This window comes from Liolophura sinensis, chromosome 11 (assembly GCF_032854445.1).
Source record: "Liolophura sinensis isolate JHLJ2023 chromosome 11, CUHK_Ljap_v2, whole genome shotgun sequence".
NCBI lineage: Eukaryota > Metazoa > Mollusca > Polyplacophora > Chitonida > Chitonidae > Liolophura > Liolophura sinensis.
Window position 1 is genome coordinate 13,681,184 of NC_088305.1, and position 13,449 is coordinate 13,694,632.

Consider the following 13,449-nt stretch of genomic DNA (forward strand, 5'->3'; position numbering starts at 1 on the left):
CATCTGCCTTCAACTTGTCACATCTGCCTTTAACTTGTTACATCTACCTTCAACTTGTCACATCAGCCCTCAGCTTGTCACATCAGCCTTTAACTTGTCACATCTGCCTTTAACTTGTCACATCTGCCTTCAACTGGTCACATCTGCCTTCAACTGCCTTCAACTGGTCACATCTGCCTTAAACTTGTCACATCTACCTTTAACTTGTTACATCTACCTTCAACTTGTTACATCTGCCTTCAACTTGTCACATCTGCCTTCAACTTGTCACATCTACCTTCAACTTGTCACATCAGCCCTCAGCTTGTCACATCAGCCTTTAACTTGTTACATCTGCCTTCAACTTGTCACTACCTTCAACTTGTCACATCTGCCTTTAACTTGTCACATCTGCCTTCTACTTGTCACATCTACCTTCAGCTTGTTACATCAGCCCTCAGCTTGTCACGTCAGCCTTTAACTTGTCACATCTACCTTTAACTTGTCACATCTGCCTTCAACTTGTCACATCTGCCTTCAACTGGTCACATCTGCCTTCAACTGCCTTCAACTTGTCACATCTACCTTCAACTTGTCACATCTGCCTTTAACTTGTCACTACCTTCAACTTGTCACATCTGCCTTCAACTTGTCACATCTGTCTTCAACTGCCTTCAACTTGTCACATCTACCTTCAACTTGTCACATCTGCCTTTAACTGGTCACTACCTTCAACTTGTCACATCTGCCTTCAACTGGTCACATCTGCCTTCAACTGCCTTCAACTTGTCACATCTGCCTTTAACTTGTCACATCTAGCTTCAGCTTGTCACATCTACCTTCAACTTGTCACAACCTTCAACTTGTCACAACCTTCAACTTGTCACATCTGCCTTCAACTTGTCACATCTACCTTTAACTTGTTACATCTACCTTCAACTTGTCACATCAGCCCTCAGCTTGTCACATCAGCCTTTAACTTGTCACATCTGCCTTTAACTTGTCACTACCTTCAACTTGTGACATCTGCCTTCAACTTGTGACATCTGCCTTCAACTGGTCACATCTGCCTTCAACTGCCTTCAACTTGTCACATCTACCTTCAACTTGTCACATCTGCCTTTAACTTGTCACTACCTTCAACTTGTCACATCTGCCTTCAACTTGTCACATCTGTCTTCAACTGCCTTCAACTTGTCACATCTACCTTCAACTTGTCACATCTGCCTTTAACTGGTCACTACCTTCAACTTGTCACATCTGCCTTCAACTGGTCACATCTGCCTTCAACTGCCTTCAACTTGTCACATCTGCCTTTAACTTGTCACATCTAACTTCAGCTTGTCACATCTACCTTCAACTTGTCACAACCTTCAACTTGTCACAACCTTCAACTTGTCACATCTGCCTTCAACTTGTCACATCTGCCTTTAACTTGTTACATCTACCTTCAACTTGTCACATCAGCCCTCAGCTTGTCACATCAGCCTTTAACTTGTCACATCTGCCTTTAACTTGTCACATCTGCCTTCAACTGGTCACATCTGCCTTCAACTGCCTTCAACTGGTCACATCTACCTTCAACTTGTCACATCTGCCTTTAACTTGTCACTACCTTCAATTTGTCACATCTGCCTTCAACTTGTCACATCTGCCTTCAACTGCCTTCAACTTGTCACATTAACCTTCAACTTGTCACATCTGCCTTTAACTTGTCACTACCTTCAACTTGTGACATCTGCCTTCAACTTGTCACATCTGCCTTGAACTTGTCACATCTGCCTTGAACTTGTCACACCTGCCTTCAACTTGTCACACCTGTCTTCAACTTGTCACATCTGCCTTCAACTTTTCACATCTGCACACCCACTCAGGAGAGTGCTACATCGGAGAATGGGAATTACATAAATGTGCTAGAGTGTTTCCAGGGACCCTGTGCGATTCTTTAACATGTGTTAACGCAGAGCAAGAAGAACCACTTTAGGGTAGATTTACAGTGTAGAAATATCACAATTGATGGGCCATGGAATTGAAATTGTGTAATACATGTGTCAAATAATCTCAGAAAGTAATATAAATGTAATCGCATGTCCTTGGAGTCACCTTGGAGTCAACTCTGCTGCCAGAGCCCACAAGACCCACCACTATTTCTTGTAAAATATGGGACACCTGGTCTGCTCATTTTAAACAATATATATGTAATTTTTGCCACTAATATTGATTTACTTTTTCTCACATGGTTTGACAAATTTTAGGAGAATTAGGGTAGATTTATTAATGGTGATGAAATACCAGAAGCCTGCCACCCACAGTCTGTAAGGTGAGGTAGTGGGTGGCAGCTGAAGCCTACTTAGTTCTGCATTCTCCAGGGCTATGTCAATTACATATCAGTTGGACTGTTTATGGAGCAAACAAAACGTTCTTGTTAATTTGACATCTTTGTGGGAGTTTTAGAGCAGTAGTCTAGTCATTCTTCCCTGTACATGCAGCTGTGTACAGTAACGTATGTCTTCATGTCCTCTCTATCTCTATTTTGCAGTATTTAACCAGGGTGATGAGGGAAAGTCATGGTATATTATTCTGAAAGGCTCCGTTAATGTGGTAATATATGGCAAGGTTAGTACATTTCACCGTTATTCAATTTGCCTGCTTGTTTTGTACTCTTTAACAGGGCTTCTTCAGGCCTTGACTACTTCATCGTTTACAGCTATTAATTCTGTCTTCTTTTTCCTATTGTATATGTTGATGAATTAACCGTAAACACTGATGAAGTAAATTAATAAATATTGGACATTTAATAAACTGAAGTTCATATCCCAAACACAATAGTTGAAGGGAGACAACTCTCCCTTTTTTTTTAGGCTCACCAGTGTATCTTAATGACTTTCTGCCTTATTTCGTTACTTGGCTGTTGAGGTTTTTGCTGTTTCTTTTCAACTTATACTGAAAAACGTTACTGTAATGTATGTTTCTGATGGATTTCGGTTTCGAGTTACCTTTAATAGTCAGTTTAACCCGGTTTCCTGGCCCTGATAATTAAAAAGGGATTATTGAGTACAGCGTAAAACACCAATCAAATAAATAAATAGAGTCAGTTCGAATATTTATTTAAATAAAGAAGGAAATTTGTAACAGTTACGTTTTTTGTGATTTGTATTCTCTAGGGTGTAGTATGTACATTACATGAGGGAGATGACTTTGGTAAACTGGCTCTGGTTAATGATGCTCCAAGGTAAATGATGTTACTTACTTTTCTAAAGAAAATGTCTTCTTCTTCACAGAGAGATACATGTACATATATTTTGGTTTGTTTTTTTTTTTACTTAGAAAATGTGAAATTCAAAAGCTTATAAAGTGTAATGGCAAGTGTATGTGAAAGTGAAGTTCATTTAAAATGAAATCTTGTGTATTATTAAGAGAAGTTCACTCCAGCTGGTATTTGCTTCAGAATGGAAACTTCCTAGAGCAGTCAGCTACATGTAATTTATGCATGATGTGGACGACAGGCCCTATGACAATGAGGTCGTAAGTTCAAATCCAGTGGTTGTTGGATTGGCTGCAGACTTTACTCAGGAGGTCTAATTACCACAGAGTTGTCATTGCCATCAAGCTCTGCCTAGTTTCCTTCACCCATAAAACTGACAGCTGTCAGATATATGAAGATAAAGGTGCACATGTATGTGTATTCCAGAAGAGATAATAAAGTTCTTATCAAATAAAATAGATAACACAAATAACGTGTAGTACATGTAGTTGTGGTCTATAATTGATGGTGTTGTTGTTGTTTGTTCTCAGGGCAGCTACAATTGTACTAAGAGAAGACAACTGTCACTTCCTAAGGGTGGACAAAGAAGACTTCAATAGGATATTACGGGTGCGTTATATCATTGATTTCAGACTGAAACAATTAGTCTGCAAAAAAATGTCGAAATTAGTTGGATGAAATGTGGCCTGGTCAGATGGATTAAGTATTGCTGTTATTTCATGAAGTATTTGTCAGATGGAAGGACATTAACTGCTGTACATGAAAATAAATTGTTGTACTGTTTTATTTTTGTATTTTTTTTTTCATCCAAGTATTAATTACATGTGAAACATTAGATTAAATGGTGGGCTTTCTGATGATATTGTGACTACGGCTCAGTTGCTTAGCGCACTAGCACAGAGTAATGACCCAGGAGCCTCTCACCAATGTGGTCGCTGTGAGTTCAAGTCCAGCTCATGCTGGCTTCCTCTCCGGCCGTATGTGGGAAGGTCTGGCAGCAACCTGCAGATGGTCGTGGGTTTCCCCCGGGCTCTGCCTGGTTTCCACCCACCATAATGCTGGCCACCTTCGTATAAGTGAAATATTCTTGAGTATGGCGTAAAACACCAATCAAATAATCAAAACACCGCCATAGAATTTACTGTTTTGAAAACATTTTACTCAGATGAATAAAAAGGTTTAATGGTCTTCCATCTGAGCCATACATGTACTTTATATTACTGTTTTATTTTCCTTTAAATTCACACCAAATATATTTGCAATAAAAATGTTAGAGCGGCATTTAAATAATGGTTAAATCAAGGTATACGAGCCTTAGCGATGCAGGTACAACCGCTCCAATCAGATAAATGTCACTCAAGCGCATTTGTTACTTGGGAATACGTGTGCATGTGGTTATGATGGTTTTCCAAGCCAGTGCCAAGCTCGGTGAGCTGAGATGATGTCATGGTGCAGCAGTAAGCTTCCCTTGATTGCATTTTGAGAAATTCTTTTTAAGGTTTTTGTATATGTAAATTGAAAACAAATTTATTACACCTTAGGAACACAGTGGTGTTATGGCATAATGTAGTCTGTCAAATTCTCTCTGCATTGATTCTGGATCCTGGACAAGAATTTATTTCTCACATATCAGTTGTGTTTTGTGTGTGTGTGTTTTTTTTCTTTATGGCTGAACTAGTGTATGTTTTCTCTTGATTTTTCTTAAACTAGGATGTTGAGGCCAACACTGTGAGGTTAAAAGAACACGGTCAGGATGTTTTAGTGTTGGAGAAAATACCCACCAATACTCAGACTCATGATGGATCCATTCACTCACATTACAAGTAAGTGAATTAAAACCACCAATACTCAGACTCATGATGAATCAGTTCACTCACATTACAAGTAAGTGAATTAAGGCCTCCAATACTCAGACACATGATGGATCAGTTCGCTCACATTACAAGTAAGTCAATTAAAGCCACCAATACTCAGACTCATGATGGATCAGTTCACTCACATTACAAGTAAGTGAATTAAAGCCACCAATACTCAGACTCATGATGGATCAGTTCACTCACATTACAAGTAAGTCAATTAAGGCCACCAATACTCAGACTCATGATGGATCAATTCACTCACATTACAAGTAAGCGAATTAAGGCCACCAATACTCAGACTCATGATGGATCAGTTCACTCACATTACAAGTAAGTGAATTAAAGCCACCAATACTCAGACTCACGATGGATCAGTTCACTCACATTACAAGTAAGTGAATTAAAGCCACCAATACTCAGACACATGATGGATCAGTTCACTCACATTACAAGTAAGTCAGTTAAACCCACCAATACTCAGACTCACGATGGATCAGTTCACTCACATTACAAGTAAGTGAATTAAGGCCACCAATACTCAGACACATGATGGATCAGTTCACTCACATTACAAGTAAGTGAATTAAGGCCACCAATACTCAGACACACGATGGATCAGTTCACTCACATTACAAGTAAGTCAATTAAACCCACCAATACTCACACTCATGACAGATCAGTTCACTCACATTACAAGTAAGTGAATTAAGGCCACCAATACTCAGACTCACGATGGATCAGTTCACTCACATTACAAGTAAGTGAATTAAGGCCACCAATACTCAGACACATGATGGATCAGTTCACTTACATTACAAGTAAGTGAATTAAGGCCACCAATACTCAGACACATGATGGATCAGTTCACTTACATTACAAGTATGTGAATTAAGGCCACCAATACTCATACACACGATGGATCAGTTCACTCACATTACAAGTAAGTGAATTAAAGCCTCCAATACTCAGACTCATGATGGATCAGTTCACTCACATTACAAGTAAGTGAATTAAGGCCACCAATACTCAGACTCATGATGTATCAGTTCACTCACATTACAAGTAAGTCAATTAAAGCCACCAATACTCAGACTCACGATGGATCAGTTCACTCACATTACAAGTAAGTGAATTAAGGCCTCCAATACTCAGACACATGATGGATCAGTTCACTCACATTACAAGTAAGTGAATTAAAGCCACCAATACTCAGACTCACGATGGATAAGTTCACTCACATTACAAGTATGTGAATTAAGGCCACCAATACTCAGACACACGATGGATCAGTTCACTCACATTACAAGTAAATGAATAAAGGCCACCAATACTCAGACTCATGATGGATCAGTTCACTCACATTACAAGTAAGTGAATTAAGGCCTCCAATACTCAGACTCACGATGGATCAGTTCACTCACATTACAAGTAAATGAATTAAGGCCACCAATACTCATACACGTGATGGATCAGTTCACTCACATTACAAGTAAGTGAATTAAGGCCACCAATACTCATACACATGATGGATCAGTTCACTCACATTACAAGTAAGTGAAGGCCAGTGAGAGATAACGCCATTCCCCCAGGCATCACTGAAGTATTCAAGTGTGTTATTTATCATGATCTCTCTTAACTAAAGCAACTCTAAATATTTTATGGAGTTTGAAATGTGTTAATGACACATTATTTTCAGTAACTGTGAACGAGTTAAATCTAATAATTTGCACTATAAAGCGACATTTTTCTCTTTTCCTCCTAATACAGCTTTAGCCATTTTGGCCATGTACATTTGTACAATTTGAAGTGTGTCACGTTAAAATAAACTCTAGCTGAAATATATTGAGAAGAGACGGGATTTCACTGGCTACGTGTGACCATTGGCCCGATATCCCACTGTTGTTGCTGCCTTTGTTTGGGTCTCCACGTCAATGTCTTTTGTATTTCCCGCGACTGATGTGAAAAGTTCACAAAGCACGGAACGTAGATTTTCACCACAAACCTTCATGTTTGGTTATTTTTGTTGTTGGCAGATACTCTGTGATGGCCGGTACTCCGGAAAAAATGTTGGAACACTTGCTTGAAACACGGCTTGACTCTAAGAGTGAGGAAACCTCAGGTAACAGAGTATGGTTGAATGATTGATTGATACTTACATTTTGTGGCTTACTCTCTAGAGTTACACAGGGTTTACATATGTACTTACCATGCATATAAGCTCGTCCTTCAAGAAATTCTTTGCTGGAAGTATCCGAACCCTGTTGAAAAAAGGGAAGGTTTTGTTTATTACTCTTGCCAATGAAAATTTGGAATGGAATGTCAAAAAGTTAATATTGAGAGATAAAGAAAAATGGGAAAATTTCATCAAACCCTAATCAAAAATTTATAGCACTTCCAGTATTGAATAAATCCCATCCATGCATAAATAGTTGAAATCCTTTCCGGTAGTAACCAAGGAAACATCTTTGAAAAGAGTGAAGTATTCAGAGCACATCTTTTAGAAATTCGCCTGCAGACGTATATATCAAAATGCTAATCTACATGTAGCTACTGTCAAGCTCTTCTTTTCAAAATGGCTTACAACTCTCTTGAAAATATCATTTGTTCTACATAAAAGTATGTGTGTAGGTGAAGTCAGCCTGTCTTGGTTGAGTTATAGTTTCAGGAATACTGACACAACGGCAAAACAAAAAGCAAGTCTAGCCACATGAGGAGGTGCCATATGACCTAGGTGATCTGTCCTTGTCAACCTTGTGAGGAGTGATGACACTCTATATATGTGACAACAGATCGTGCAGACAGTGAAAATATGTTTCTTTTTTTTTTTTTTTTTTGTTTACTCAGGAATGGATTTGAATTATTTATGCATGTATGGAAATTAATCTAGCCAGAAGAACTTATCGCAAACCTCTAGGAGTGTTCGTTTTAAGAAAAATGGAATCTGACTGAACCAAGAGGAGATAACTCCTTCAAAACAATTGAACATACTTCTTACAGAGCATGCCACTGCTCACTACCTTTCAGTTTACATCACTACCACCTATAGAAACAAAGCGTCTCAACATTTGCATGTAATAATACTTTATACACATGCATTCTCTTTATCTAGAGTATGTGCAACATGATTCTAAAACACCTAAAACAATTTTATTGATGAATGCTGATTAAATAGTTCCATGGAAGGACACAAGTGATGAGGCTAAGCCTCAGTAAGCCAATGTGCGTCTCACAGGCTCCAGAGGTCAATCTTGTCTTTTGGTGGTAGTGATGTAAAGGGAAAGGTAAAGAGAGTGACGCGTGTGCAGTAAGGAGTATGACATTTAAAGTCAACTGGATTCCCAGTACCAGCAGGTACATGTATTAGTATTTTTATCCCAGACTGACATTTTCTTTCTCTGTTTTCAGATAACTTCCAGGAAGACTTCATGCTCACCCACATTATCTTCATGGCCAGCAACTCTTTGTGTCCAGCACTCATGGCCTAGTATCCTTTTCCCATCAAGGTTTTGATGTATAATGTTAAGCAGTGTAATGATGCAACTTTCCAGACGTACATGTGATACATGGTATTTGCAGGGGTTAAGATCATAAGATCTGTAAAGTCATGGGAAGCTCTCCAGGCTGTTGTCATCAGGTTTCTATAGACTGCCATTCTGGGGCCACTTTTAAAAAATTTCGTAAATCAAGTTTTTGTAACTCCTTTCTCGTAAATGACGTCGCCTTATGCCTTTATAACCTACACAACGTCTTTTACGAAAAAAACTGACTGGAAATGTGACTTACGAAGTTTTGTAAATGTGGCTCGTGAAGTTTGAGCGATTTGAACACGAGAGATAATTTAAAAAAGTGGACATTGTGAAATCGAACTGTTGTATACCACATAATCTTGCGAATAATCACTGACCTCCTACAACAGGGCAAGAAAAATGAGGTTTAGTGAAGGTTTGCACTTAACGAGGATTTGGATTACAAAAATTTTTTCATTGATCATTACCTTTATCTTGTGCATATAAACAGTAAATCAGTTTTCAAAAGTCACCTTTTCAAATGTGTCTCAAAGTTGGTTGAACACGTACTTCTGTGTTTAGTACGATTCACTTTCCCCAGTTTGAGACATTAGGCTCATATCTCTTTTTCCGGCTGTACGTGAGAAGGCCTGACAGCAACCTGCAGATTATCATGGGTTTCCTCCCACCAAAATGCTGGCCGTCGTCGTATAATTAAAATATTCTTAAGTATGCCGTAAAACACCAGTCAGATAAATAAATAAATAAATAAATCTTATCTCTAATGTGAGGACAATATACATAGATTGTACATTCTGTCCATGGAGCCCATTGATTGCTAGCAAGAAGACCTTAACGAGGTATCAGCTATCACGCTCAGGCAGCAGACACCACAGACCAGGACAGTGTGGATTACAGTGTCACCCACAAATGCCGCGTCGTCCAGTTTGTACAGGATTGGCACAGAATCGCTCACAAGGCCTTTGAGGAGGACAAGACCATCAACTCATTTTTAGAGGTACGTAGAGATGCCTGGGCTCAGTGGTTCAAAAGTCTGCTTGCAGTTAGGCCTGATGTTAAATTTAGTCTGGACCAGAAGTCCCGTTAGTTTAGTATTAGGCCAAGACTGGTGTTAAGGCTTTAGCCTGGCTTAAGTTTTGATACACTTTTGGAAAACTGGACCCTGATCCTTATACATTCATGAGAGAACAATGTCGTTTGAAGTCATGAAGTGTATGACATGTACATAGGTAGATTTTTTGTTGACTTGAGTAGCTTGGAGTGGGTATAACGGTGCCAGTTTTTTTGTAAAACTGTTGAACAGTTATTAACCTCATGTGAGAAGGTGACAGATATTAAATATGTTGAAAACTTCAGAGCACTCATTTTCTTGTTGACCGTGATTTTAAAACATATGACATGACAAAACTGTTAACATGACATCGTTAAAATTCCAGTCATTCATTAATTCATGTATTATCTGTTGATAATAAATGAAGGCATTCTGAATGGCTGGTACGAAGTTGCTTGTGTTGAAAAATGATGCTAGGGTCTGTAAGTGCCTGAAAATATTGCTGGTAACTTCTTCATGTTCTTAGTGTATTGAACTTGTGAATGAATAATGCTGAAAATGTGTTCTAAGAGAGTCAGGCAGACACGATGATGATGAATGTTGGTTAACTGTCAGGCAGACACAATCATGATGAATGTTGGTTAACTGTGTCAGGCAGACACGATGATGGTGAATGTTGGTTAACTGTGTCAGGCAGACACGATGATGGTGAATGTTGGTTAACTGTGTCAGGCAGACACGATGATGATGAATGTTGGTTAACTGTGTCAGGCAGACACGATGATGGTGAATGTTGGTTAACTCTGTCAGGCAGACATGATCATGATGAATGTTTGTTAACTGTCAGGCAGACATGATCATGATAAAAGTTGGTTAACTGTCAGGCAGACATGATCATGATGAAAGTTGGTTAACTGTCAGGCAGACATGATCATGATAAAAGTTGGTTAACTGTCAGGCAGACATGATCATGATGAATGTGCTATCTTTATTTCAGGAATTACTCGAGGCTTTACGTGAAGACTGTCAGATGTTCCCAGTGCAGGAGGAGCTAGCTATCGTAGAAGAAATCTGTGCACAAAAGTCTCTGTAAGTGTTTCTATATTTATGGGATAATTTCATGTTGTCCAAATACCCCATCTTGGATTGAAAAGATAAGAGTGCCCCAGGAAAAGTTTTCTTTGTTAAACAGTGTGTACAATCAAGAAAAAATGTTCTGTGATTCAAATATGCTGTCAAAGAACTAATCAACGTGCTTCATTTCAAGTCTCTGTAAGTGTAGTTTTGCGGGAAAATTTTGTGTTTTCTAGCCATCGTATAACAATTCTACAAACTTCAGGAAAAGCTTCTGCAAGTGTTCACTATAAAGGCAAAATTTCTGTTGTCGAAATATAACATCTGTCATTGATCGAATCTGCACTCTTCATTTCAAGAATCTTTCATATAAAAATGTGCACACTTCCGGAAAAGGTACTGTTATGTCAGTAAAATCAAGGCAAAATTTTGTGCTGTACAAATTTGTCATCTGTCTAAGAAAAGACCCACACTCTTCAAGAAATCTCTCCTTGTCCCATGAGGTCAGTGGATTGCACAAGTCTCACATAGAAAGAGTTTCTGTACATGTCTTTAATCTGACTGTTTTTAAAAAATTGGAGGGTGTATACTGTGACATCATATTCAAAGCAACAAAAAATTATTTATCAAACAAATAGGAAGCTGCAACCTTTTTATTACCTCATTTGCTTGTTATGGAGAACTGAAGAAATAAGTGTATAATCTAAATGAATGGCTGTTTCTTTGAAGAAATCCTGACTTGATGAGTGGGGCTAAATCTGGTAAACGTAAGATCGGCTCGCCTCATCTGATGCTGAGTCGAAAGTTCTCCAAAGAGGATCCGCCAGAGGGGGATGTGTTCAAGCGACGACAGCCAATCAAAGGCACCGATGAAAGTGAGTGTAAATTTGACACATGAGATATACCTTTGCTGGTTTTTGTTCTTTTTTCCCTTTATGAACGCGAGTTCATGTTGAGACATTTTATAATTCATATTTATTTATATTTTTTATAGAACTGTTTATTTGCAATTAAAATGCTCAAATAAGTGAGTGTTTCTTCAAATGTTTTATAAATACATGTACATGTAAGACTTGTTTAAGTGTTGTGCAATGTGTAATTACAATGTAGGTTGAAACAAATCTTCCTGTATGATATGAATAAATTTTTCACTTTTCACTCGCCGACTCTCACATTTCCTGGGGATGAGGTGACAATATTAGTACAGTTGGTAGTGGGGCTGTGACAGCTGTGCATTTTAACATTCTGTTAAAACCACTTGTCTTTCAGCAGTACACACTGCATACATATTCTATCACACATGGGAAGTTGATCAGTAAATTGCCCAAAGTCGCTGGTTTATACTGTGCTCTCCAGTTTCCTCCACTAATAAGTAAAAAGATCTTGAGTATGGCATTAAGAGATACTTGAAAAGGTACTATAAAAATGAATATTATTGTTTGAAGAAAAACGAAGAAGAGAATTTTCATTTTTCGGTCATATTTTATGTATATTTTTCATGATTGGTTGAGAATATTGGGAAATGACATCAGGGATGAACATACAGGGAATGTGGGATTAGCTGAGTGAACCCCCCCACCCCACCCCCACCCCCCCTCCCCTCCACCACAACAAAACAACAATGTTATTTTGACAGCTGTCAAAGTGGATGTCACCATAGCACTGTACCTAATGTCCGGGCTGACTGCTGAGGCCTTGTGAAATTTGTAATTTAAAGCCATTTATACATCCCAGAAAGAAGGTTTTTACACTTTTATATGTTATGCCACACCATAAATTCCATGAAAAGCAGACATTTTATGCATCCTTGAAGAGGGTTCCTTGATAATGGGTTTTTACCTAGGCTCTTGTTGGTTAATTCCCACCATAATGCTGGTCACCATGATGTAAGTAAAATATTTTTGAGTACGGTGTAAAACACGGGTTAAATAAATAAGTAAATAAGTATCCTTCAACCAATAACCAGATAAATGTATTTTAATTTTAATTTCAGATATTTTTAAGGTGTTTTGTGCTGACCACACATACACGACATTGCGGCTCCCTATGAACACCCCTGTGGGTCAGATCATCATCCACGCTCAGGATAAGCTCTCCCTTGGGGTGGACCTGGTGCTCTGTGAGGTCAAGTCCACGGGAGGTAAGTTACCATGGTGACCAGCATACTAATCTGTTCATTGTCTACAAAACTCATCATGTTTGAGAGTGACTTCAGTGGCAGAGGGGATTAGCACGCCAGAACAGCGCAATGGCCCAGGAGCTTAAGAGTATTTCACTTATATGAAGGCAGCGAGCCTTATGGTGGGACGAAACAGGCCACAGCCAGGGGGAAACCCATGACCATCTGCAGCTTGCAGACAGATCTTCCCACTTAAGGGCTGGAGAAGAAGCCAGCATGAGCTGGACTTGAGCACACAGCAACGGCATTTGTGAGAGGCTTCTGGGTCATTGCACCGTGCTGTTGCATTAACCACCATGACCCCTGGTGACATCAGAGGAAACAGCTGTGTTCTCTGGTTATAGAGATAACTCACACCTAATTGATTAATGCTGATAACATGGCGGCGCTTTCGATATTTTTAACGTGTGGGACTGTGCTTATTTTGAAATGGGATATCTTGTGTATTCAACATCACAAAATTATGTTTTTTAAACTTTATGTGGGCTATTTCATCTATACATATATATTTGGTC

General features: G+C 38.8%; 1 protein-coding gene across 1 annotated transcript in view; it reads left to right on the forward strand.

Annotated features, from left to right (window-relative positions):
* The window catches only part of LOC135478333 (rap guanine nucleotide exchange factor 4-like), a 67,195-nt gene that overhangs the window by 42,479 nt on the left and 11,267 nt on the right, over nt 1-13,449 (forward strand). Inside the window, exons 10-19 of the mRNA XM_064758613.1 lie at nt 2,519-2,595; nt 3,144-3,211; nt 3,775-3,853; nt 4,955-5,067; nt 7,137-7,222; nt 8,509-8,587; nt 9,477-9,627; nt 10,679-10,770; nt 11,485-11,630; nt 12,749-12,895. Of these exons, the coding sequence (XP_064614683.1) occupies nt 2,519-2,595; nt 3,144-3,211; nt 3,775-3,853; nt 4,955-5,067; nt 7,137-7,222; nt 8,509-8,587; nt 9,477-9,627; nt 10,679-10,770; nt 11,485-11,630; nt 12,749-12,895 (1,038 nt within the window). The remainder of the gene's footprint in view (nt 1-2,518; nt 2,596-3,143; nt 3,212-3,774; nt 3,854-4,954; nt 5,068-7,136; nt 7,223-8,508; nt 8,588-9,476; nt 9,628-10,678; nt 10,771-11,484; nt 11,631-12,748; nt 12,896-13,449) is intronic.